Source organism: Periophthalmus magnuspinnatus, chromosome 13 (genome assembly GCF_009829125.3).
Source record: "Periophthalmus magnuspinnatus isolate fPerMag1 chromosome 13, fPerMag1.2.pri, whole genome shotgun sequence".
NCBI classification, from domain to species: Eukaryota; Metazoa; Chordata; class Actinopteri; order Gobiiformes; family Gobiidae; genus Periophthalmus; species Periophthalmus magnuspinnatus.
Genome location: NC_047138.1, coordinates 16,781,711 through 16,809,353, shown reverse-complemented (window position 1 = coordinate 16,809,353; position 27,643 = coordinate 16,781,711). Strand labels below are relative to the sequence as shown.

At 39.0% G+C, this 27,643-nt stretch overlaps 1 protein-coding gene across 2 annotated transcripts; it reads right to left on the bottom strand.

Annotated features, from left to right (window-relative positions):
• Positions 1-5: 5 nt before the first annotated feature.
• Positions 6-27,338, bottom strand: mtus2b (microtubule associated tumor suppressor candidate 2b). Of its 2 annotated transcripts, none has more exons than XM_055226065.1 (15): positions 27,281-27,338; positions 20,304-22,004; positions 20,055-20,226; positions 19,114-19,320; positions 13,927-14,073; positions 10,990-11,079; positions 10,243-10,430; positions 5,508-5,574; positions 3,742-3,956; positions 3,428-3,533; positions 3,277-3,350; positions 3,095-3,193; positions 2,892-3,011; positions 2,671-2,771; positions 6-1,565 (listed from the first exon to the last, which is right to left on the bottom strand). In XM_055226065.1, the coding sequence occupies exons 2-15, from the start codon at positions 21,837-21,839 to the stop codon at positions 1,358-1,360; spliced, it is 3,330 nt and encodes a 1,109-aa protein (XP_055082040.1). In that variant the 5' UTR covers positions 21,840-22,004; positions 27,281-27,338; the 3' UTR covers positions 6-1,357. The 2 variants fall into 2 exon arrangements, with proteins under 2 accessions (XP_055082040.1, XP_055082041.1); XM_055226066.1 differs by having other exon boundaries at positions 7-1,565; positions 2,671-2,768.
• Positions 27,339-27,643: the final 305 nt, after the last annotated feature.

Here is a 27,643-nt window from a genome sequence, read left to right as displayed (position 1 = left end):
CTAATCAATGTAGTTTGTGATTTAATACTTAAATACAGTGTGACATTGACACTCGAGACATAAAGTCTTAATGGGGCACATTTTAAAAGCCAGTTCAGCTACAGCTGCATTTCTGCAAGACAAATAAATAAATAAATATACACTTAACAACAATAATAAAATAATGCACATGACGTCATTAAGACATGCGTTCTTATAAACATATCTTAGTCTGAATACAATCTTTGCAACTCAGGTCTTGTAAACAAGTAAACAACAGTGACATTAACACTTGTAAACAAATGTGTTGTTTAGAGTGAATAAACTAAAGATTGAGTGGATGTGTCATGTCCACAGGACACAGTCAGCCCACTACAGCCTGATACTTTACAGTACATTCTGCCCAGGACATTTAAATGCATTTGCTGATTGTTATATATTTATACTTGTTATTTTGCACTGACTGAGGTTATGTAAACTAGAAGAAAATAAATAAAAGTCCTATTGTATGGTCCTTGACACCTGAGATGACTTGGTCACGGTAGTGAGGTAAGAGCAAGCAACCATCATGCCTTTAGTTTAGTCCAAATGCGCTATTCTTTTTACAGTTTCATTCACATTTATTTACAGTTTGAATGGGGACTTGGGGTTACTTTACAGTTGTAGAAAATAACATAGTAAATGATGTTTTGCTGCAAAAATGCACAACAGAATGCTGTTTCTTATGTATAGTATGTATGTTTATGTATAGTACTTTTGCTGAGTTATCCTCATGCTGATGCTAAACTGACTGGTTACTTTAAAAGATAACTATGTATCAGATATAATAATAGTGTCTACTGTGGGTCAGCTAATGACTTTCTACCTTCTACTCTATTAAAGTAGCACTTCTGTTCTTTCCCTGCGTACAAGAGTAAGAGGAGATAGCTGGAAGACAGATCATGCCAAGCATGAGGATTTCTACAGTTTTCTAAGAAAAGAAGCAGAGCCCACAGCCCATACTGTCTCAAAGACAGTGGGACCATCTGACCATGTGGAGTTTATAGTTTGACAGTACGGCAGTACGCAGAGAGAGACAGAGGCTACAAGTGTAGCACTGCCCTGTCCTGTGTGTAACACTCACAGTGACCTCATGTCCAGTGTCTCATATACATGTGCAGTAGGTAGTTTTAGGCTGTGACAGACGCTGCTGGTGGAGAGAAAGCACAACCAAAGGCTTCTTCTGTGTCTCCTGCTCCATCGTCCTGAGCGTTGATCCAAATGTTCCATGTGGATGGATACAATTACAGCAGATGAGGCACTGTCTTCAGGTTTAGTGATTCCCCTTTAACACAGGTGGACTGAAATGTCAGTTGAAGATTGGAGCAGTCTTTGGTGGTCACTGGTGGTAGGAGTGTGGGCGGGCGGGGGACCCTGGGGCAGGAGAGGCTCGGTGCAGGGGGGATGAGGAGGGTGACATGCTGGGGCTGAGCTCTCCTGTCTGCAGCCTCCACAACAGCTCCTCATTAGTACGACTCAGACGCTTCTTCTCCTTACTCTCCTGCTCCACATGCACCTGCAGATTGGCATTCTCCTCCGACAGTTGTCTGAAACACACAAGATGTTTTTTATTTATTCATCATTACAAATTCATATGGTCTATTTCACCTCTTCACAGAACTGGATTCACAGAACACTTTGGAGCTTTCGTAACTTTCATTTTCACATACTCCCAATGCCACTAGCCACCCCACAGCTCTGCAACAGATGCTCAAAAATATTGCATAGCAGTTTTCAAAAAAATGTAAATGAAAATCTACTGTTTGCTACAGTGAAATGCTACTATGAAGTGGCAGGCCTGCAGCAGAGAATCAGTCCTGCAGTTCAGATCACGCCATTTTAGAACAATACTGCAGTTTACAATGATCCAAATGTTCGAGGGTCATTCAATAAATAAGGTGAATTTTTCGGTATAAGGACTTTTAATACAGTTAGAAGCTTACTTTTTTTGTTTGTTTGTTTTACTTGTTTTTCACATGGATTTAATTTCTTTTGCAGATTAAAAAAAAACTTTGAGAGTTTTGGCGATTAAAAAGATGGCCAACCAAAAACCATGCTCCAGGATTGAACAGCGGTCAGTTATCAAGTTTTTGGTTGCTGAAGGGTGCAAACCCGTTGAAATTCATAGGAGAATGTCAACTGTGTATGATGCCACATGTTTCAGCCAAAAAAATGTCTACAAGTGGGCTAAATTGTTTAAAGAAGGACAGAGCAGTGTTGAGGATGAAGGCAGGCCTGGGAGGCCTACAGAAGTGAGGTCTCCTGAGGTGATTGAACCATACACAGTTGACATTCTCCTATGAATTTCAACGGGTTTGCACCCTTCAGCAACCAAAAACTTGATAACTGACCACTGTTCAATCCTGGAGCATGCTTCTTGGTTGGCCATCTTTGTTAATAGCCAAAACTCTCAAAGTTTTTTTTTTATCTGCAAAAGAAATTAAATCCATGTGAAAAACAAGTAAAACAAACAAACAAAAAAAGTAAGCTTCTAACTGTATTAAAACTTCACCTTATTTATTGAATGACCCTCGTAAAATCATGATTTTGTCACATTTTATATTGTCTTCCCTCTACCTATTCAAAGCAATAACAAACATGTCCAGATAGTCATCTTAGTGCCCCCACACACTGTAGTCTCATAGGCCTGACCTGGAGACAGCGAGGTTCTTGTCGATGCGTTCCTTTAGGTCTTCGTTCTGTTGTTGGAGAACCTGCAGCCTCTCCTCCAGATACACGTTCTTTTCAGCCTGCTCAAAGACACACAGCACCACAGTCCAACTTTACATGGCCTTCAACACACACAGCATTTTTTGGAATAAAAACATGAAGGGGGCACAAGGGTATATACAAAACAGCATTTTGGAGCATACTAGTTTCTCCAGCTCTGTAATCTTCAGCTCCTGTTGATGGATCTGTTGGTTCTTCATCTCCAGAACTTCCTTTAGACTTTTCAGATCCTCCTCAATGTGTTTATATGGGGCTAAGGCATCCTGGCAAAGAACAAGACAGTTCTTTAGTAATCTATTTTGTACTAAAAGCAAAAAAAGCTACTAGTCTTGTGCGTTGACATTACCACTATCTGTTCATCTGTACTTCTGCGCAGAGCCTCCTCAAAGCGTTTGGCTCTGTCTCTGAGGCTGCGGTTCTGGAATGTCAGTGTGTCCACCTGGTCCTAAGCAGTGTGCACATGTATTATTAACCTGCTTATCTGTTATATGAAATAACAAACAAGGACAGTGTGGACAGAGACAGTACCTGCAGAGACAGCCTGATCTTTTCAAAGTCCTCCTCCAAAGACTTTCTCTGCTGCTCATGGGCCATCTTCAGATCTGACACAAAACCACATTTGAAATTCACATACTGATCACAGTTGTACTGAATCTTAGATATGCCATTATTGTCGTACTCTTGACAGTTCTGGTGTGCTCCTCATGTAGTGTGGCCAGTGTGTCACTGTGGGCTGATTCCATCTCCATCAGGGACGCTTCGTGGCTTTCACTCATTTCTTCAATCTGGGGGAACAACAGCATGTAGTTTACACTACTATTGTTTTTAAATATAAAATACATACTGTATATTTCCATGCCTTTAGAAGGATAATAACATGTGCAACCACAATTATGGATTTGTTTATTTATAACTCATAGTAAAGAAGGGGGTTCAGTGTATTAGCTGCGTTGTCTTATTGTTGTAAGGCAATATTGAGGTGTGGCCATGCACCTGCTGCTGCTGCCTGTGCTGCAGCTCCTGTAGCTCTTGTCTCTGTTCCTCCTGGAGTCTCTGTGTCTCCTGTGAGTGAGACAGGTTCAGTCTGTCCTCCAGAGCTCCCAGCTCTCTCTGCTGCTGTGCCCGCAGACCCTCCAGCTCAGCCTCAAAGCTCTGCTCCACGTCCTCCTTCTCCTGCTGCAGCTGCTCCCAGTGCGCCACGCTGAATGCTGTGTACACAACAACACTCTTAGCAAAGAGCTAACAAGGTAATGTGCACACCCCAGTATTTGGGGATATATGTATTTATTAGCGATGTATCAATACCATTATCAGTATCAGGTATAGGTTTGATACCAGGTTCCAGTACTTGTACTCATGCTGCTGATACCACTGTAACTGTGCTGCATCTTATTTGAGCTCACAATTCGTTTCTGAGCTGAGCAGTGCGCTCTGAGTAGTGACCTCTTTTAAACGAAACAGAGACACAGCAGCTCTGGTCCAAAATACAAGAGATGTTGTGGGTTGCTAAACAAACAAGGCCAGATGTAATGTTTGACACATGTCACCTGGCGTCCAACATTAAAAATTACTGCCCAGTCTATTCATGATGTGAACAAAGTGATCCATAAACTTAAGTCAGAGATAGTGACACTTAAGTTTTAGCACTGCTGATTTAAGTCTCGTTGTCTTCAGTGATGCTTCTCTTGGCAATCTTCCAGACGATGGTACACAGGGAGGAGTTTTGATTGCTCTCTTGGATACAGGTGGCAAGTTTTCCACTCTGTTTTGGCAGTCTAAGAAGATCAGACATGTGGTGACAAGCACTGTGGCAGGAGAAACCCTTTCCATGTCAGATGGTATAGCTCGTCACAGCTTGCTGACTGTCTGACTAAAAAGGGAGCTTCATCCCTTAGGCATCTCATAGCTCTAGATGAGGGTTCATGGTTACTGTAATTTATTTTTTGTTTAACCAAAAACTGTTCTGTCACTGTGCCACTAATACTTTTGTGTGCAGTTATTGTTCAGAAAGAAGCGTGTTTCCTTACTTACGTTTAAGCTTACCTTATCCCGCGGGAGGCACGATTTCACTGTTTTACCTGCATGTGAACATGGTGGCTGAATAAAAAACTTCTCTGCTAAAAGTGCCTCATTAGCAGTTAGCGTGGAGCGCAGTCAACAGAGAGGATACGGTTAATATTCAAGCCAGGTGCTTATCTATATAAATGATATGGGAATGATAGCCAACTACAGTGATGAGTAGTAATTCAGCCTCTCAAATAAGTATTCTAAGATTAGAAAGTAGGCTATACTATAAAAATCCTATAAAATGAATTTATCACTATTATCGAACACCTGTAAAAATAATGTGCAGTATCAGTACTCAGTATCTCCATCGCCAAGTACTCAAAATGAAGTACTCGTACTCGTTTTGGAGTGCATCCCTAGTATATATGTATATGTGTATACATGTACTGGTATATGTGTATGTGTATATGTATAAATGTATACATGTATTGTGTATATATTTATAAATGTGTAAATGTATAAATGTATTTTGTATAGATGGACTGCACCATCAAGCTGCAGTTACATTTTTCACCAATTTCCAACAACAAGTCTTAGCTAGTGTTTGTGTCAGCTAAAACATAGATAAAACTGAGTGAACAAAATGGCAGGCTGCCCACACTCCTGACTAGTCATAGTATCATTTATAATGGATGATCTATTGGAGCTGGAGCTGCCAGGTCCCTGTGGAGGCACAGAGAGTGAACGCTTACCCACTTCATCCCTGAGTCTGTCCAGCTCGAGAGCCAGCTCCCGCTCCTTCACAATGGCACTCTCACTCTGGAACACACAGCAAAGACCACTCAATACAAGCACTAAACAAGCACAGCACAATTTTGTTTCTTTTTAGTATAACATTTTTGAATTGGCCATATAATATGGGTGTAAATAAACCTGTTTGAGTCTGGGTCTACTCTGGACACTCTGGGCAGCGGGGGACTGTCTCTTTATCAGTGAGAGAGAGCCAAGACTCGTGACACAATCATTTCTCTAGAAATTCATATTCAGTATAAGATAAATATTTCCTAAAACGCAACAGATGTGCTTCACTTGTGAAATAACATTTTGACAGTAATCAAAATACTGAACACTGAAAATAACATTTCCGAGAAAGGCAGAAAAAAAAGAAGTGAAACATATCTCAGTGTCTCACGAGAATGATGTCACCAGGCTGAGGTCCTACAGGAGTCATCAGAGACGAGCCTACAGCCACACCTATCCTTTTACCCACAATGCCCCAGTCCTCTCAAACACCTCCCTGTCCACATCCCCAGAGAATATGTGACATCCATTATAAAGAGTTATCTCTACTGTGTAATCCATACTATCACAGCTAATGACCTGAGATCAAGATGATTGGTTAGTCTATACTGTCATTTTACAGACTAACCAGACAGCAGACACAGATAATTAGAATATATCTTAGACTGTATAAAGAAGTGGACTAAGGGAGTGTAACAACACCTATAGAGTTCGCCTCCAGTTAAAGGAAGCTCTTCGAGGCTAACAGTTATAGGGGCGAATTTGGTGCTGAGTTCCATATTTGGAATTCATACCACGACCATCATAGCAACCAAAGAGCCAATCTGCAGCGAGGCTGTTGAAGGGGACGCTCCCCTTCCTGCTTAGCAAAACTGCCAATCAAACCTGTTGCTAACACTCGAGGGACCAACTTTGGGAAAGTGCCTGATTTGTCTGTTATTAACATTCTTATCTTGATTTACGGACACAATAGTAAAATAAAAATACCAGGATCATGTAGAGCGGGTCAATATGATTGTAAAGTGAACTGGACCAGAGTCGATGCTCATGCTCACTTCTTATTTGGAAAGCCGCAGCTAGCAGGTTAGCCATGTCCATATATATATATATATATATATATATATATATATAGTCTATGGAACACATACACAAATATTAAAAATGTTTCTACATACTATATCTACAAACTTTGTAAAACATGAAAGATGTGATTGCTTTCAAATGGGTTTGATATGTGTCTCATTCAAGCTGTCTTTTTCCCGACTATCACAATGACCAACTCAAGTCTGACTTATCTGTAGGGTTGTAAAAATATTTAAAATAAGAAACTACCGGTAATCATAAAAAGAAGTATCGAAAGTAGATATGCATTTAAGCAGGTATCGATAATAAAAAACACATTCACAGGACAGAAATGAACCTTTTCTGAATAGCTTTATAATGATCTTGAGCTGTATCAGAACAAGTATAAGACCACATAAACTAATATACACCCAAGGGCCACTAGGAAACCTACCTGCATGAATGAGGGATTACACAGATATAAGTCCACATGGTAATATAAAAGAAAGTACTATGATTTAATGTTGAAAATTACATTCTATTTCTAAAGAAAGAATATTTTTATTATTCTTGTGGTATTGGAGTATCAAGTTTAACATTTTTTATGGCGACAGCACTACATATCTCTACATCAGATTTTGGTCAGGCGTTCTGTTCTAATATCAATCAGTGACCACAAAGCTAAGAAACAATAACAGTCCAGGTAAAGCAGGAAAAATTACTCGGAAGTAGCAACAGGATTCAGTTCACTTGTACACCACCCAAATGTAATACAACAAAAATAGCCTCTAGCGCCTCAGTCTTGGAACATCACTTCATTAACCTCTACAAAGTCACCGCCAAAGTAATCAGTCCAACTTCTGAGGGATCAGGAAACAGCCTGGATCAAAGAAACAGAGCTGAACAAACACAGAACAAGAGTCATCCAGTTCAAATCTGTATTATTTTGCAAGTTGGCAAATTACTGAGTTGTAATAAGCTTTATAAAATGCAGGTGCTGAATACAGTACATTTACAAAAATGTATGAATTTAATTAAATTTCAATTTCAATTTAATCTCAACAACCACTGCAAGGTTTTGTTTTTTTTATATAAAATTTTGAATTAAGACATTTTGCTCACTAATAAAAACATGTACAATAGGCTAGGTTTGTCAAAAGTATGGAAAATCAGATACTAAGCGATATTAAAAGTAGTACTGAACCTAGATACTCATTTGAGGAAGTGTCACATTCACAGGACAGAAATGAACCTTTCCTGAATAGCTTTAGGATGATCTTGAGCTGTATCAAAACAAGTATAAAACCACAAGAGACTAATATACACCCATGGACCATTATGGAACATACCAGGATGAATGAGGAATTACAGAGATATAAGGACACATGGTAATATAAAGAAAGTACTACGATTTTATGTTGAAACTCACATTCTATTGTCTAAAGAAACAGTGTACTTTATCATTATTGTGGTATTGAGGCTTTCACTTAGTAATGAAAAAAAATGTTGAATCGTGACAGCACTACAATAGGCAACTCCCCTCTTGTGCCAGGACTCCTCTGAAAAAGAGATTCCTAAGCTCAGCGGGACTCTCATGGTTAAATAAAGGTCAATAATAATTTAAAAATGACTTGTGAATTTATCAGGCAGTGCAATACCTTCTTGTGCACCTTATCCTTCTAATGTAAACATGATGACCATATATGTTAGACAAAGGCTTTGAAACACGAAAACATTAAAAGGCCATACTAAAGAACAGAGCGTCCATCTCGTATAGTGTTACATAACGTTCCAGCATATTCTAAGCCATGACAAGTACAGTGTGAGACATGCCATCTTTGACTCAGCATCTCAATCACAGATTTGGTCTGCTCCAGCTCTGTCTCTAGGAAACAGCTGCCTGCTAACACACATGCGCACATCCACCTATCATAGCATTAGCGCTACAAGCCCCCTCCCTACACAAGCATCGTTTTACCGCTCGCTCCAGGAATGGGTGAGGCAGGACGAGGAGCCGGCAGCAGCGGGGGCCCATACTCGGCTAACGATGGGCAGCATCCCTCAGCCGTGAGAGCCTCCGGAAGAGAGAGGAGAGAGGGAGAAGGAGAAAAGAGGGAGCAGAGAGGGAAGCCGAAGCGGAGGAGGAGAGAACATCCTACATCCTCACCTCAGCCCTGGTGCTGCCGTTTGCACCAGAACAAAGAGTGAAGCCACAGCTCAGCTTCGTCTGCCCTTGTGAGCGTCAGCGTTGAACGTAACGCTAAGAACAGACACCCACACGCATGGACTGTCTATGAGGAGGAGGAGCTGGGATCAATAAACGGCCGGCTATGTCCTCTCTCACTGTGCTCACTCCTGTTCACATGAAGAAAATCTAGTTTGTTATTTATCTGTTGCCTGTTGCTGTATGGTGGACAAATTTTTCACTGCTGTGACAAGATATTGTATCATTATGATTGATATGATGAGATACTCCAATAATATTAATTTTCATACAAAAACTAAGATGTGTCTTGATGCAAACTATACCTATACAGCAGCATTAGCTCGAGCTAATTCATATAATGTATGTGCTTCCACATTACACTGTTAGCTCAGAATCTAGGTTAAGACTAGGAGGTTTGGATTGTTATTCACTCTAGCTATTTGGGGAAACACTCTCTTTGTATAAGTTACCGGTAATTATTCTAGAGGTGACAGGAGGCACTGCTAATCAACAGTAATCTCATTATTAAAAAGTGAAAACAAGCACAGAATGTTTGTAATAGCAGTAACTGTGGCAGAAACCTGAGAAAATGCCCAGAGACAGTCAACGACAACAGGTCATCTTCTATTTCTGCTAGACAAAATATCGACACAGCACGCAGGAGGTCCAGCACACAGAGGTAATCACATTACTGCCCCCTCTGAGGAGCTGTGGGGGCCAGGAGGCGGAACAGCAGAGGGCGCAGGAAAGACATTTAAGGAGCAGAAAACAGAAAACGGCCACCATGAACAAAAACAGCACCAAAAGTAAGGACCCACATTCTGAGATTGAACAACATGCTTCAGTCTCTTTTTCCCAGAGCCAGGCCACAAAATGAGTAAAGAGCATCAAACTAGACCATCGCCCTGTCATAGCATTATAGATGACTTGTTGGATGTTTTGTCTGTAACATTATTAGTGATACACTATATGTAGATTCCATTATGCTAGTTGAGGTCAAGTACTTGAGTTAGCATTTACAAAAAATGCTGAGTGTGACCATTCTAGAAATAGTGTTTCACTTATTAAAAACATCAGATTTCTGTGGGGTTAAACCATTTTATCTAACAGAGGACACAACACACTGCAGCAAATCAGACTTGCTGAAGTTCCCACATAATCATGTTTAGTTGCCTGAACAGCCAGTCTCTCCTACTACTTTAATGCAAGAATTATCAATGTTAAATGAGTCACAGCAGTTTAAGGAACAACATCACAACATTAAATCACTGCAGTGACTTCTATGTAAAATTAGCTAACATAGAATGCAGCATTATGGACCCCTGGACAGCGTAACAGAAAGTCTTTTGGACATAGATCTGTCCTGAGTTGTATGTCACACAGTAGAATGCCACAGTCTTATGGTGAATGCACATTACCTTGTGGCAGAAGTGCTGTGTGGTGATGGTGAACACGTCCAGGCACAGGGAGGCCTTGTGCAGCTGAGCCTGCAGAGTCTGCAGCTGCAGAGCCTGCTGCTGACAGCGCCGCTGCAGCTGCTCCATTAGCTGTCTATCTGTGTCCTGAGAGCGCAGGGAGCCGTGCACCACCATTGTTCGGGATCGCACTTAACACACACACACAAAAGGAGGGGTGGTTATTTGACAGTAATAGAACGAATTTATGTTTATTTGTATCTCTTTATTATGGAAATTCCATTTTAATAAACAAATGCAATTACAGTGTACATATGCCAGATTATAGGAGAGGTGCTATGTCCATTTATTGTCCTGATAGGCAGGTAAAAAAAGACAAAAAAAAAATAAATTGCAAAGAAGACAAGATGAACACTGCGGGGGGTATGCAAGCGTTGCAGCTTCTGTATCCTGTTGCTATGGTAACAGGAGGCAGGCCTGTAGCATGGCTTTAATCAAATTCTCAATGAGCCCCCAGAGTACAGCTGTGCAATTTAAAGGTACAGTGTATGTTTTTGTACCACACAGAAATAATCATGCGTACACATCATAGATGTAAAATCATCATTTTCTAAAAATAATTCCTCTAAATGGCCCAGACTCCCCTTCCACTGCATGTTTCGAAGACTCCCACATATGCTGACTACAAAACTAAATCATTTCAATTTTAAAGCATTTTACTGTACTGAAATGTAACACACATAAACTCACTGGGAGACTGGGGTTTGGGTGAAATCATTGCAAATCTCTTTGGGGAAGCCTTTGATGGCAGCGCCGCCTCAGGCTCCTCTCTTTTGGATGCTGCAACACCAGAAAAAAACCCTATGTCAGTATTATTCTATAAATTCAAACCATTAGTAAGGTCAAATGAATTACTTAAAACATTTTTTATACTAAGTACCACAAGTTTCATTTTTTATTTATATTTGCACAAAAAGATCCACTGCATTGCATTACAAAATCTATCCACAAGCTGGAGTTGCTCCTCCACTTAAAAAAAAATGTAGTTCTACTTGTTATTCCTTATTGTAGCCACTGGGTGATGCTCAAAATGTGGTATATCCCCTGGAGGAAGCCAGACTGTTAAGATGAAAAGTAACAACAAAGAGGCTGCATCAGCAGACAGCACAGTGTGGTCTGTAACTGATGCAACATTCAGCAACTTTTGAACAGTTAAAATGTCATATCTGTATCATTTTGAGATGAATATTAATATTATTACATCCCTAATTATTACCATAGGGTTCCCTGCTCCACAATTCCTTCAAAATTTTGTTTCCTCATTACAAACATATCTGGAGTTTGTTTTGTTTCATTCACTCAAGCCACAAGCCCTGCATATTTATAAATAATAATGACTTACACTTGTAATGCGCTTTTTCAAAGCCTCTCAAAGCGCTACACTATAGTCCTTATTCATTCATTTCCACACTTGGTGATGGTAAGCTACTACTGTAGCGGGACTCGATCCTCCGACATTTGGGTTGGGGGACCAACACTCTAACCACTGAGCCACTGTCGTCCTGTTTATGATGAGTTCTTCTCTCAAACAAAAAACACCCTGTTGCACCTTGTGATGACAAGTGATAATACAGGAAGTGCTCCACTGTGTTTTAACACAGGAACACTTCTTGGAACACTTGTGTTGTCCTGGGGTAATTTATGACCACAAAAGCAACTCGGTCTCACCAGAACTCAGTAATTTCTTCATTAAGTGGGCTGAAAATTGGGTCAGTTGGTAATCTGTATGACTTTTATCAATAATAAAAACTTAACTTAAAAATGTTGATTGTATAATAAGGATTGTATATTGCATATATAATTTGAAAATTAACATTTCTACAGGTTGAAAACAAAAGCCCCAAGTTACACCAATAATGGACTATGATTCTCATCCCCTAAATTTTAGTCAAATGCAAAACCATTTTTGAAACATCATATTTTTTGATACAAATTATAAATTATTATATATTATAATTACAATTATCCTTCAAAACAGAGCTTAGCATCAGAATTTATGATCTTTGATGAAATGATTGAATGAGCCATCTGACTGTGCAGGTAAAAGACCAGCTAGGGTTTAGGGCCGTGTAAATCTATGGACAGCAGGACTAGGCTTTGTCTAAAACAGGATCAGGACTTACACAGGAATCAAATATCACTCTAAATATGTGGCAGGAGCTTTACAACAACTAAAATGGACAAATGGAGAGCTTCCTCTAATCGACAGCTCTGTTTGAAAAAGAAAGCTCCAAACAGACCCAAACAGACATCAGCACACTTTTTTTTACAGGTTTTTATCCTGTATGATTTTATCATCATTTATTATGTTTTCATGTTATTTGTGCAGTGTTTTTGACCATAATTACACATTTTGAGCTTGTATTTGGCAAAGGAAGTGTCACTCTCACATGCACCAAAAACACTTTTTCATTTGACCTGAAGTTGGCAAACCAGAATCTCTGTCCACTGACAATGGAATTTGTTTTTCAACCTGAGGAGTCAATCAAAAGAAGGTTCATTTTCAACATAAAATACATATTTATATTTTATTTCTTATCATGTAAACAAAATGGACCTCTGTGAGCACTTTAACTTGTCACTGGGTGCACTGATGACAGCATTTTTCACTGCACTTTGTCTGTCAGTGGTTGTTGTATGGAGGTACAGGTCTCTGTAGGAGGCTCTGGCTATGTTTGAATTGTGTGTTTTTAGTTCCAAATATCCAGTCATATATTTATATTTAAAGTAATATTTTATTCCTGTGTTAGTCCTGATCCTGTATTATTGTATCAACCCCGTCACACCCTGAGGACTTCAGGGACCGGCCTCCTGCTGGTACCCAGAGTCAGGACTAAACATGTGGAATCAGCGTTTCTTTACAGCTAAAACCTTGGAACAGTCTTGCCGCTAAAATCTGATATAAAGTATGTTCATTTGTGTGAAATGTTTAATGTTCATGGTCACCAACAAGTCAACACTGCACCGATTCTCTGGGAGGCTCTATTTCATGGCTGAGTTATAAGATTGGGGTTAAATTGACCGATGAGGAACTTCACTGGGAAGACTCTACTGGGAAGAACACACTAGGGATAAACTCCATACACCTGCTCCCTGAAATTGCAAATTTCTACTAAACTAAAGGTAAAAGGCAGCTGTTAACATGAACAACTCCAGGTGTGTTTTTGAGGAGGTAACATAACATAAAACGGCTTATAGCTCACAAGGGTAATTTTACTATTAATATTATATGTATGTAGGTGCAATTATAGGACAGAAGCACAAGTCTTTCACCAAAAGTTGAAGTTTCCTTGGCCTACCTTGATATTATGCAATATGGCTGGTAAAAGTGACGTAAAATGCTATTGCAAGTGAAAGAAACAAAAACAAAATGCATGCTTGCACCCAAGGATTAAGAAAGTGGTGAGCAAGCTAGCTTTTCAAGGCTTACAGATTTGAATTTCAATCCAGAAAATATACTGTAACTCTACATTTTGCGACAGTAAGCTCTTCTTTGATAGTTCCAACACTTAATCCTCACTCCACTGACTTCACTGTTTAATAAGCTGTACCATTTCAACTCCTACACTCAGAGTGGAGTTATTTCTGGGACCACCTTTGGGAAATGTAGATTGTAAAGTGTCTTACGCAGAGGGGAACTGCACTGAGAAGGCAGAGAGCGCCGATGCAGGCTGGGGGCGTTGGGAGGATGGGGACGTCCTGCTGTAGGGGCCGAGTCACCAGGGGATGCTGTGGCTTTGTGGTGAGGGGTGTCATCACTGCCACTGCTTGGGTCTGCAGAGAAAGAACACAAGAATAGATGAGTTTATGTCACACTGAAATTTATTGTAGCTGTAAACACTCACTTGTTCACTCATAACCAGCACATTTTTCAATCTTTCTCCCCAAATGAAATCAATGAGGTAATCACTTTATGTCATGTGGTTCAGAGAATCAATTTTGAAACTGCATACAAGAGGGAAGGGCAATATAGTAGCCTAAACTTTTGATCACGATAGGGTTGGGCGATATGGTGACAAAAATAGGCTCTGTGGACAGTAGCACGCTAGTTAGCTCACTGTGTCACAAAGCTAAGTCACTTTTAGTGAAATCAGTAAACATAAAATAAACAAAAATAAAATTAAATTAATAAAGACTATTCTATTATTTTTATATGTACAATACTTCAGTTTGTGGTTTTGTTTAAATATTTATTATGTCTCAGACTTAACATTAGCATTAGCACTGAGACACAAACATTTCTCTTTCTAAAAACAGAAGTGTCCTCCAGTGAAGTATTACTTTTATTTATGTAGTTTACGTGTTGTCAGTGACATTCACTCACAGTTCTGTGTCCACTGCCTGTTCTTCAAATATTTATTCATTTTAGAGTGACTTGGAAAAAAACGAGTTAAAAAAGAGTTACAATTGGACAGGATGTAGTGACACTAACAGTGAGGTTGCGTTGTTGTGTACAAAGCCTATTGTGAGTTGTTCCCTGAGACGATATGCATTTTTGACAGTTCATTCACACCTCCTATTGGTCAGCCTCAGCAATGCTCTGAGTGAGTGACATTTCAGTCTAAATAGTCACAATGGCCTGTGAACTTACAGAAGATGTTTACATGAATCGTGATAAAATTAAAGTAATGATTAATACTGAATTATTTACCTGTCCAACCAGAACCACACACTTTGACAAACTTTACAAAGACGAGTGGGACCTTATCATGTCTCCCCAATTTCAGTTAGGAGTGACTGACAGGTGGATTAACTAATCAGAGATGCAAGGTCCATTTAGGTGAAAACAACTGCATGGCAGCTTATGTTAAAAAAAGAGAAAAGAATAACACAGAAGACTGAGAAACAGTGTGGATTTCTGCAGAATCAACAATCAAAGCCAAACTCTCATTTATCTAAGGTAAAAGTAGTAATAGATTTTGTTGATGATGCTGAATGATATGAGGATATTTAGAGACTTTTGAGAGACTGTCGTAACATGACAGAGACACAAGATACAAATTAGTGGCGGAGGTTTTTTACGCTCTATGACGATACATTATGAGTGATATGATATGGTTAAACCCTAGCATACAGTTTAAAGTTACACCAAGGCACAAAAGGAGCTGCTCTTTCAAAGCAAATTCACAGTGAAACTGTGCCAACATCTTAGTTATTCATAGTAGCTGTATTTTGCCTCTAGCTGCGGAGAGTGGAGGAATTGGAGGTTCATTAGCAAAAAGTTACATTCATATTCACTTTAAGAATGATAAGCAAACCTCCATTTAGTTTGAGGCTTACAGGTACTAATACTCATTTGAACAAACTGCATCAGACACAAGTGCAATATTCTGTGTTGTCACAAAAATTTCAAACTCTCTTTTGATACTAACAAAAATACTGATTCCGATACCACGGTAATATTTAAAAACACTCGTTCTTTAGACAATAGAATGTGATCTTTAACATTAAAGAATAGCACTTTCTTTTATATTCATCAAGTGGCCTTCTATCTGTGTAATCCCTCAGTCATCCAGTTAGGTTCCGTAGTGGCCCATGGGCGTATACTAGTCTATGTGGTCTTATACTTGTTCTGATACAGGTAAAGATCATTGTAAAGCTTTTCAGGAAAGGCTCATTTCTCTCCTGTGAATGAGTGAGTAACTGAGTATTTAAATTCGAAACCAAATTCAATACTAAATTTGTTTTCGTATTGATTAATATTTTTTCACAAACCTAGTTTCAAGAAAGGTTTAGAGTCAAAGGATTACCATCTGTGCTCTAAATCAGTTTGGGCTGTGATCACAGATACAATTTCCTGTCATTAATTATTCAGTTCCTCGTGGTGATACTACTCTAGCATGGAACAGTTCTCAGTAACCACAGATAATATTGTAATAAAGAATGAGATCTGTGTTGACTGTTTTGATATAGTCTGCAGCAGTGGATTACTTAAGAGTGAATGCCCTGGGCCTGTGCGAAGCCTCCTGTGGGATGCGTCTTAACTGTACTGCTGCAACATAGTCTATTCTGCAGGGACTAGAACAAGCTTTGCTCCACATGCGACTCACACAGAAGAGAGGAATGGAGAAGGAAAGAGGGAGAGGAAGAGAGAGATTAAGAGAACGAGAGTTAGCTAGTTGTAACCTCATGAACAAATCTATACTCTGCTGCCAGCGCTTTTCATTAAAGCACTTGTTCCAACCTGCAAGCAACAGCCACTATGGACTTGAACAAAATGTGAAATAAATTACCGGTAATCATATATGTAAATGGAAGAAATGTACAAATACATGCAAACATACACATGATTCATCATGGGATTGCATATTCTAGATTTCTTTTTTTTAAGACCGCTCAAAGGACCTTCCTATTAAACTTTACTCCATTTCTGGTTGAGTTGTACTTTCCTATCATGCAAAAATACTGATAACCACTGATAATCACCCATTACTATGGCAATATACAGTGCTTTGTTCAGGAGCTCTTAGTTTTAAAAGACATTACTATTATTCTAACAGGCTTCAGTTCACATTGTGGTGCAAGATTATACTGCTGTTGTTAGTGTGTTAGTTGTCCAAAATATATAAAGAAAAATTCTGAGTTAGTTAAGTGTTCTTATGTGTAAAGCTGCTAGGATAAGCTGTATATCCACTAACCGAAAGCAGGATAAGTTGATAAAAAAGAATCAATAATCTGTTATTGTAGATTCCCCCGGCGACAGAAGTGTGAAAAGAGATAAATGAATCAATGGAGCTCAACATGATGTCACTTTTAGATGCTACTGTAGTGAAGCTATCACAATGCTGAATATTGAGACATCAAACAAACAAGTTAACAGAGCTTATAATATTGATATTGGTAACAGCAAGAATGTTTCAGTGCAAGACAAATTTTAGAACTTGATATGACAACAAAATGCTAAGTAAATTACTAAGAAAAATGAATGCCCTGCCACGTGGGGTGTAAAAAATAAGAAAGGACACAGGGCACGCTTGTTCCAAGTCTCAACAGAATATGGCTTTGCGGGGAATAGTAGCGACACGGGACACACCTTGGCATATGAAATGTTAATATTAGGTCTGTAGAGAACACAAAACATGCACCATGACAAAATAATGTACACTACTGATAGAAATCACAATCAGATGAACTAACTTACATAATTGCTGGCTTGGTTCTTCAACAACTGGAAAAAACAATTTCAAAAAATTAACTATGTATCTGAGTAAAGTATAAAAAGTACTTTTTTGAATATCAAAATTGAAAAAGAGGTTAAAACTGGATAGTTTGGTCCAAATCCACATTATGTGTCAGAGGGATTCATCTGCAGTGCTCATCTTTTCAAAAATAAAGTGAGCTTGTTCTAAGCCTCAAACAGGTTTCACCTCAGTAGTCCCACCCATTTAGGTACAGATACAATTATGAACAGAGAGGTGGAGGTGAGTGGGGTGCATCTACACACACATACACACACGCGCGCACCCCCCCCCCCCCCCCCCCCCCACACACACACCCACACACACACACCCACCCCCCACCCCACCCCCACACACACACACACACACAATAAATCTGTCTTTCACTCTAGACCAAACATGTTTCTTAATATATATTGTTTTCATGCACCAGTGAATAACATCCAGGAAAAAATAAGAAAAAGTTGAATGTGTAATTTAAAAAGAAAATCTTGCAGTTACATGCTAAACAACTTAAAAATCAAAACATGTATTGGCATTGTTTTGGTTGTGGCACACAATAAAGTCATATGTAGTTCTGTAAAAAAAAATATCATGCAAAAGTAACACTTCTGGATTAAGCGCCAATAGACAGAAGAGAGAGCTTAATGTGCCAAAATTCACATGGGAACAGAAAAAGCACAGAGCAGATGCCACCACTGACTTATCACATCTGCCCATCAGCAGCATTCACTTAACACCAATTCTGTGTTTTATCGGAGCACATCTTAAACTAAAAGGGAAAATCACATCAGCATAGTGGCTCTAAAATGACATAATTTCTGCTGCTATATATTAAAACCACTATCATGTTAGCAGTGGTACAGAGCCACCATTGCCATATTGCTTCAACTAGGTGGTTTTGGTGGTTTTCTGAAATGTATTTTATATTGTTGCATTGTGTAAGAACCAAATGGTTTTGTCATGTTCAAATTGGAAGGAGCAGACTGATCCCCAGCTATTCTTGTCATTGCGTCACATATTTGTAAAACCTTTTTCTTCTCTATTTCAGATACAGATAGAGGTAAGTATTTGTCTTATGAGTGACCTTTCAGACTGTACAGTAAAACTATTCTCTTTTACAGTTTATGTTATTATGATGATTTATCTTTTGATTTGTTTGTACTGTGATTTTACAGATCTTATTCTGTAAAGTACTTTGAATTACTTTTTGTACAAATTGTGCAATACAAATAAGCTTGCCTTGTAGTGCCTGTATTATGTTCAGCTTCCATCTTCTGTTACTCATGGATTTCTCAAGATATTTTAAATTGCACACACAGCATTAGGCATAGAGATGCTTTTGGAGACAGTTGAGACAATATGGACAATAAAAGATGTTTAAATTGTGTACCACTCATAGCAAATTTGAATTGCATTAATAGTAGGTAATATAATATTGTAGTACCAAAAGCATTGGTGTTATCTTTAAATGAGCTATAAACCAACCACAGGGAGCACAAGACTGTATCTTTTCAGCTTGTAGTCCAAATCTCAGATATATGAAGTGGGTATTTGTTAGGATGGGGACCTGGAGTCAAATGTCCAAAAGACTGGAGGCATATCTGGTATGTAGTGTAGCAGAAGCAGTACTCACGCTGAGAGGGTCGAAGGGAGTCACTGTGGCCACTCTCATTGGACTGGCTACTGGATACAGACGAGACACTGGAACTCCGAGTGAAGCCGAAGGCGGCAAGGCGAGAAGGAGGCAGAGCAGAGAAGCCAGGGGGGCGCAGACCAGACTGACCCGGCTTCAGCACCATAGGCTTGTGGCTGCTGTCTGCTCCTGACCGCCTCTGATCTCCTGGTGCAGCGAAGAATACAGGTACATGCACGTTTTTAAATAGTATATTTGTTTAATTTCCTTTTACATATATAATTGGGCTACAAATCGCAACTACTCATTTATAGAAATAATAATTAATTTAGTAATCAAATGATCGTTTTTTGGTCGCAGACTCCAAAGCATGTCATGAGAGAAGAGGTTTTAGAGCAAGGAGGAGCAGGAATTACATGAAAATGTTCTCCATCAGGATGGCAGCAAGTGAAGCCACTTCAGTTCATGAGCCTATTGCGTAATAAACAACTAAATATAATCAGTTGAAACAATAATCGCTGGATTCACGAATTAGCAAAAATAATTGTTAGTTGTAGCCCTATAAGCATTTCTGCAACTGAATGATTTCTGTTGAGAAAAGGCCAGCAGCGTCAAAGACTCAAAATTCAAAAGCACAGTGTAAGCCTTTTCTAAATATTCTCCTAACACTTCATTATCTCATTATATTGGGAAAGAAAACGGAGTCTCAAAAGCATCACATGCTCTACACTTCAAAGAGCTGAGGTGTCAGAAGGCAATATATGAAGCTGCGAGGGAAAAATATTGCTCTGCACTCAGAGGTTGGTTATTATGATTACTACTAAAAAAAACAGCATTACAGGGCCATAAGCAAGTGTATATCAATTTATAATGCAGCATGCGAGGAGCCTTTTTGTTTTACATCGGCATGAAATTATTCATTAAAACTGATATTTCCTCACCAGCTCCCTCATGGTAGTCCTGTGTAGGTGCAGTGTGTCCCATGGTTCCGGGTCTCTGAGCAGCCTGTTGGACTCTGCTCTTGGTGGCGGGCTGTCGGGCCCCTAACCCCAGCTGAGGTCTCAAAGTTCTCGGGGAGCGGGACACACTGCTACTGCCATCTTGGGAAACAATCTGCAGGACAGATCCTATTATTTAGTCACGTCTTTAGAAACCATGCGGCAATTATAAATACTTTTTTTTCCTCTCACCTTTTGATTACACTCAGACATATCTTCATGAAAACTTCCTGACTTGCTGCCCAGACGACTGGCCGTGGTGCCTGCTGTAGCCTTGTTTCCTGTCATGGACATCCCTGGTGGGTAGAAGCCTGTCTTCTGGATCTCCTGCCTGTATTTATCAAAAAGAATATTGGAGGATGTGAGCGCTGCTGTAGCCTTCGCTGGTGCTCCATAGTTGGGCATATCTGGTTTGGCTTGAACGTTCTTGCGCACATAGGTGATGATCTTGGGCCGTACGTTTTTCTTGGGTTCTTCTTTCTGAGGTGGTGTGAGTGCTTTGGGGAGACTAGTACTGGGACAAGTTTTAGGGAGTTTGACCATCTGATTTAGAGGTGACAGGCTGCGTTCTAGACTTGGTGCTCTAACACTCTGAACTTTGGCTGGTGAATTGGGTGAGGGCCTTCTTCTTGGTGAACTGGATGCATTTCTTGTTGTATTAGTTGTAACATTCCGAACTGGGCTCCCCCATGGCTTCCTCCCCTCTAAACTTGAATTACTCATGACAGCTGTATTTTCCAAAGAGCCATTCCTTTTGATACTGTTATCAAAGGACGGAGGCTTTTTCATGGAATTCTCAAACGAAGGCTGCTTCCTAAACCCGTAGCTGAAAGAGTTCTGTTTTTTCAGTGCATTATTATAAGTGCTTTGCTTATTCGTGGCTTTTGGTTCCAGTGAGGATTGGCTGCGTCTTATCCCAGTTTTGGCTGGACTTGTGCTGTAGTGCTGTACTGCTGGCGTTTCATCGGCTTGTGTACCTTTGTCCATTTTACTGTGGCTTTCCATGCTTTCTAGATTTGTTTGTACCTTATGATCACTTCTTACATTACTTTCATTATTGTTTCTACAACCAACAGTTTTGTTCTCCTGAATCTTCCCACTGCTAATTTGTGCTTTAGAATGTGCTGCTGTGTTCAAATTCATGTCCACATCTTTAGCTAACATTGTACTTTTTACAGAATTGTGGGGCTGAGATAGCTTGGTCTTTTCTGATACAGATGCTAGAGTCACGTCATCTGAAATAGTATTAGGGACATGCCAGGACTCGGTTGTCTTCCCAGCGGTTTCTACGGCTGAGATTGTAGACAGACAGGTCAAGTAGATATCTGTCTCTGAGCTTATTTCAGACTGTGCATGTGACTTCTCATCTTTATTACTTGCTGCTTGTGCTGTGGTATTGCTTTTTGAATCCAGCTGCTTCGGAAGTTCTTTGCGTTCTGTCAGTCCCACAAAATCTTCTCCATCCTCAAGTTCTTGACATTCCAACATTTCAAATTCCGCCAACTCCAGGTCCTCGCATAGGGAGTTCTCTTCATAAATGTTGACTCTTTGCTGCACAGTGCTAGTAGTCTTGAAGTCAGACAAAGTAACCGTATCTCCAGTCCTGGTTTCATTGTTTTTTTGGATGTCATTAGCATTAGCATCACCTGCGCTATCTTTGGGCCCCACATGATGATGGTTGTTGTTCCTCACCTCCCCCGGAAACAGAGGCTCTCGCTGATCACACATTTTCTGAGTTTATAGATCCATGAAGTGCTTGGCAAAGTCAATCAATGCAGACATCTGGGAAAATCAACTGTCTTCTACTCAGGTTTTAATTACATGGATGATGCTTGAAAGACCATTTTCTCTTTTCTTTCAAAATTCCATAGGCTGATCTTGTTGATGAGAAACCTATACAGAAATGACAAAACACAAAAAGGTAAAATTAAATGTTACACTAGGTTCTGATCTATGACATAATGTTGCTTTCTCATCAAAAACATATCTGGAGTTTTATTTCATGCACACGTTTACCACACAAATTCTCACTTTTTTGGCTCTCTCAAATACTCTGTTCCACCTTGTGATGTTATGTGGTAATACAGGAAGTGCTCCACTGTGTTTTGAAGATTTCATGCACCTTCACCAGAATCATTTGGAGGATTTCAACACCCATTCCAGGGTTGAAATCTTCCAATCTGTACTGAACAAGAGATAGCTGTTAGCTGTAAACTTGAAAATAAAATAAAATAAAACCGTCATATTTACAAATACTGTAATAAATCAGATATTGATTGCCTTCCGTATAGTCCAACAATCAAACAGTCTCATGATATCACAGCGTGGGGAAAGATAGTACTCTTTGCTGTGTATGTTTTTGAAGTGACTTTGACCCTGTGGCTAATTCTGTAGAGTCAAGTCATAACATGCTGGTTTAATGGAGACTTACAGAACATTCTCATTACATAAATCCACAGCTCACTCAGTAGGAAACCAGACGGACTGCTCCTCCTCACCTTCACACTCTCGGAGTGATTGCAGAAGCAAGTGTCTCATTTCCATTCACAACACCCTGCTGCTGTTCAAGAAGCCACTCTGCTGCATTACAACACGACAAATCATCAAACCACCAGGATGGTACTTACATTTCTGAATGTGCAGGAAATACAAGAGGGATCAATGACTGTGACTTTTTTTCTGAGCAGACCAGGGACACAGACAGGAGCTGTGTCAGCAGCTGCACTGCAGAAGCACTCAATGCAGAACCAGTGCATCACTACTGCACTTCTGCTACTTCAGATGCACATTTTACTGGGACAGGACAACAGGGACAACAGGGAGGGTTTCATTTGAAACTGCATTTGCATATTAAGACCACAACCACTTGCCGGATGTATTTTAAATCTGTAATAACTGATTATATCTTGATTATAATGATGATTGATGATGAGAGAACATGTTTTAGACTGATAACCAAAGCAGTAACATGAATAGCTACTATGTCTGAAATGTTGCAAGGACTAGTCTAAAGTAACATTTGAATGTTACCCAAGTCCTTTCTGTTTCAATAACACAAAGGAAACTTGACCAAAGTAGTAATTTTTTAAGACTTACTATTTAGAACAGAATGAGAAGTATGACAACACAACTTCAACGATGTCTTTGTTGTGTAGGCTACTGTCAAACACTAAATATATGACGTAAGCAGAGATTAATAAGAGGGGTTTTTTGTTTTTTGTTTTTTTATATTATCATCATTTTAAAAACATGCTTCCAACATGGCTTAATGATTCCAGCAGAACGCAATTTGATTAACACATCAGTTCCCTCTGAAGCTAAACAACTGGAGATACCAGCAAATGACTCTATACACTAATGAGCATGACAAGGACAAACTGCATGTATTTCCTTTAAGTGTCACTTGAGGATCGATGTGGATGTTTTCTGCCCTAGCAAGATATGTCTCCTCCCTTTATTTGATCTGACTCTAAATCAAAGCCAAGCTACAGCCACAGACTCCACAGTACTTGGTGGCATAGATATGATGGATGTGGTTCATTTATAAGGCTTAGAGGCTTAGAGCCTTATGAATTTTAGTGAAAGAACAAAACTGAGCTAAAACTCGATAACAGGTGCCACAAATGATTCTGCATGTTGGGAATTATGTAAATATTACTCCATTATAGGGAAAAACACAACACAAAGGAATTGTTTAAGCAACTACATAATTTTTGTTATTGATGAAGGCAATCATTTCAAATTAATTGCGCTAATTGCATTTATTTACTACATAATATAATAAATTATACATTATACCATCTATTAGCTCTATTTCAAATACCATTTTCTTATCTGGGAGTTCTTGAACCTTATCTCTTTGTTAGCATATCTAGTAGGACAGGATGTGAGTGCACCGCTGAATGTTACCACTGAGTGTTCATTCTTGCTGAATTGTGATATTAGCCATTCCAATATCCAACCCACTCTTGTTCAACACAGCCACTATACCTGCTCCATTACAGAAATAAAAGCTGAACTATTAGTTCCCCCTTAGCGGATTTGTCCACTGACCTGGAGAATGTCTGACATCCTTTCAGTGTGACGAAATGAATGCCACAGATGACAAAATTTGAAAACAGTCCCACTAGAACTACAGCTCCTCAGTAAGAGCAAGTAGCCTGACTGACTACACCACCTTGTGTCCCACTAAGACCAGGACTGAATCATGCCATGTCAAATCTAAAACAGCTGTAAACCAGGTATAAACCAGGACGAAACAAGGACTAACCTAAAAACAAGCAACCCAATCAGAGGTACACCCAATGAACCAGAATCTGGTTAAACTAGGAATATATCACAAATCAATGATAAGAACCAGGACTTGATCAGGCTTAAACACAACCAAAACAACAAGCAAACCATAACACTGATTTTAAACAAGATTAAACGAGTACTAAACTAGGCCTATACTCCAAGCCAAGCTGCTAGTGCTAGTCTAAACCAGAGTTAAAGATGGACAAAACAAGAACTTGCACCAAGATAAAGGAAGTCTAAAGAAGGAAATGAAATGGATCAAACTAGTAGGAAACCAGATGGACTAGGATCAAACTAGGTCTAACTGAATCACAACATTTAAATCCATATTAAAGTGTACATGACAGGTTAGTCTACTCATTTCACTAAACCATAGTAAACATCACTATATTTAAGATTTTACAAAAAATCTTTGTGTGCAGTTTATAATTTTACTTCCTAGCTGGCCTGTCACCTACCAACGATAATGTCAACAAGAGACAAAACATGTCTAAATTGCACAATAGTTATGATTAGACTAATAAACACACCTTTATTTTGTCAAAACTGTTTTAACTGTCAGAAAAAAGCGCATAAATTGTCCCTGCATTTTGGATGGAATTTTCAGCATTGATGACATAGACAGAGGTATTCTGTTTTAAAACCCATTTCTACTTCCTGTATTTTTGCACTTTTCTGCGCATTTTTCCCCACAAACTGCCATTTAACTCTTATAAAACTATAATAAATATTTACCACCGGTACTACCCCACCAAACAAAGGAATAATTAGCAAAACATGAAAACCTGTCATATGCACTTTAAATATCAGAGCAATTTTGGAACTACATGTCTATAGAAGTTAAGTATAAAGGTTATGTAGATGACATCACAACATTTTTTGAATAAGTAGCAACATTACATGAGTGTCAATGGTACGTAATGACATTCACTCCTGTAAGAGGTCAAACACTAAATCGAAGATGTGGAAAAGCTGCTACAGCTTAATAACAAACATAGAGGTCTACAACAATTTTGTACCTGACATCTAAAACTAGAAAATCAAGTAAACAGTCGTAGAAAACCTGTTAACAGTTAAACCAGCAGCTAAACAACAGCAACACTGCAGACTACGCTCACATTTATCACTGATACAGACTTTGGATCAGGCACAGTTGAACTGAACCTTTCTCTCCTTAAATAAGATCTTTCTGAGTCAGTGTGTTGAGATGAATTGTTGTGGGATGCGTTGAGGTGTTTTTTTTAATCTCTCCCTCTCATTAGCTAGCTAAACTTTGCACAGTCACAGCAACAATGGAGAAACTGCAGGTTCTGTTTTGCAGCTTAAAGCTAATTTTAGCTAAAAAAAAAAAACCAAAACAAAGAAACACATTTATTCACTTAAGCCACGCATAGTTGAGGAAATGTTGGGCAGCATCTTTCAAATAAAAGATGTAAGTGCATAACCTCTATACAAAAATGTACCATGTGACTCCATATTTTCTTGGAAGCTTGTACCCTCCTACTCAATGCCTACCACTGCCACTCTCCGCTCCAGATGAATGTGCCACATGTTCCCCTCTCCACTCTGCTGCTACAGTTGATAGCTCCCCCACAGTGACACCATTACAAGGACAGGGGAAAATTTATGTTCTCACTAACAACATGCTTCTATGTGTCCCATCCTCGTCAGGACCTCCCAGCCAATGTTCACCTCACCTTTACCTCGCTCTAACAACTTGTTTTGAACCAGCAACAAAAAAGGCTTGATCAGAAATACATGTGTTACATTATGAAGTGTTTTTTATAGGCTTCAGACTAGGGTCATCAATTATTGAAAGAGAAAGTGGAAATGGAAGGCTCCAAATGAAACGCTTGACTGCTCACACATTCTTTATGGAACCTACAGTGCTATATAATGAAATAGAAATCTACCATTGTAATTACTTGGAGGCACTTAATAAAAAAATGAATTGGCTTTCAGCTAGAACATGTCAATATCTCCTGAATTAACATTAGAGATTAGAGATTAGAGGTTAGATTAGATTGGTAAAAGGCAAAATGTACCTACAACTGGCCCTTTAATAAATCCTCCAGCCATTTTTTCAGTTAATTTAAGTGCTTTTATTTGCCTAAATATCATGCTATGTTTTACTAGGCCTAAATGTCAATAGGATTGTCAAAAGTATCAAAAATCAGATACTAATCGATACTAAAACTAGCATCAAAACTAGACAGGCAACTCATCTGAGCCGGCATCAATACTAAAAAAAAGTCACAGGACAGAAATTAACCTATCCTGAATAGCTTTAAAATGCTCTTGAGCTGTATCAGAACAAGTATAGGACCACGTATATAGATTACTATATACCCGTGGATCACTATGCAACCTACCTAGATGACTGAGGAATTACACAGATATTAGGTAATGGTAATACAAAAGAAAGTACTGTGATTTAATGTTGATAATTACATTTTATTTTCTAAAGAAAGATATCATTGTGGTATTGGAATCAGTATTAAGTATAGTAGTCAATTCTTTAATATCAAAATCTAAATTGAAATTTTAGTATCGTGGCAATACGAGCTTCTATTCACATTGCTGAAGTGCAAAATGTGAGTGCAACTGACCCTTTAATGAAACCTCAACCAGTTTGTTCCGCTAATTCAAGAGCTTTTATTCGCCTAAATATCATGTTTTACATATCACGTTGGTATACCTAGCCATATGTGTGGTAAGCTCAAATCAAAACAAAAGGAATGGCCAATTTTCTATAGTCGTTTATGCTAGAGGTCAAACAGTATCTGCTAAAAGTTATGAATTGGAGGAAAAGCAATCATAGTTGTCCCCCGTTCACACCAATTGCGTTACATAATGTTAGAAATTATACAAACCACATTAGAGGGCAGCTCTCCAGCATGACGTCCTAGCTCTCTGCACCTGACGATTCTACATGTGATTCTTCTGTTCTGTTGGGTACTGCAAAACACACGTACATGGTTTAGTCGGTAAATAAATAAAATGTATTCACCTGTGAACGAAAAAAACAAACAAGTAAAACATGCAAGCAAGCAGGCTAACCCGAAAGCACATGACCCAACTCCCAAAGGTAAAATTATCAAAGGTAACGATATACGACGTTTTCCTCACGAAGAAAATAACTGAAGCTGGCAAATTTTAGCGGTTTAAAATAAATTGTGCCAAAACAATCAAGCTAGCATCAAAGGGATTCGTTCGCAGTGCGTTGGAGACATTAT

Bases quoted from the DNA above. Each gene is read 5' to 3' on its own strand.
- mtus2b (XM_055226065.1), bottom strand. From the start codon at position 21,839: ATGTGTGATCAGCGAGAGCCTCTGTTTCCGGGGGAGGTGAGGAACAAC. The intron at 10,431-10,989 runs GTGAGTTTATGT...GTGTGTGTTAAG, and splicing joins ACCCAAACCCCAGTCTCCCA to TGCGATCCCGAACAATGGTG. The intron at 1,566-2,670 runs GTCAGGCCTATG...TGTGTGTTTCAG, and splicing joins AAGAACCTCGCTGTCTCCAG to ACAACTGTCGGAGGAGAATG.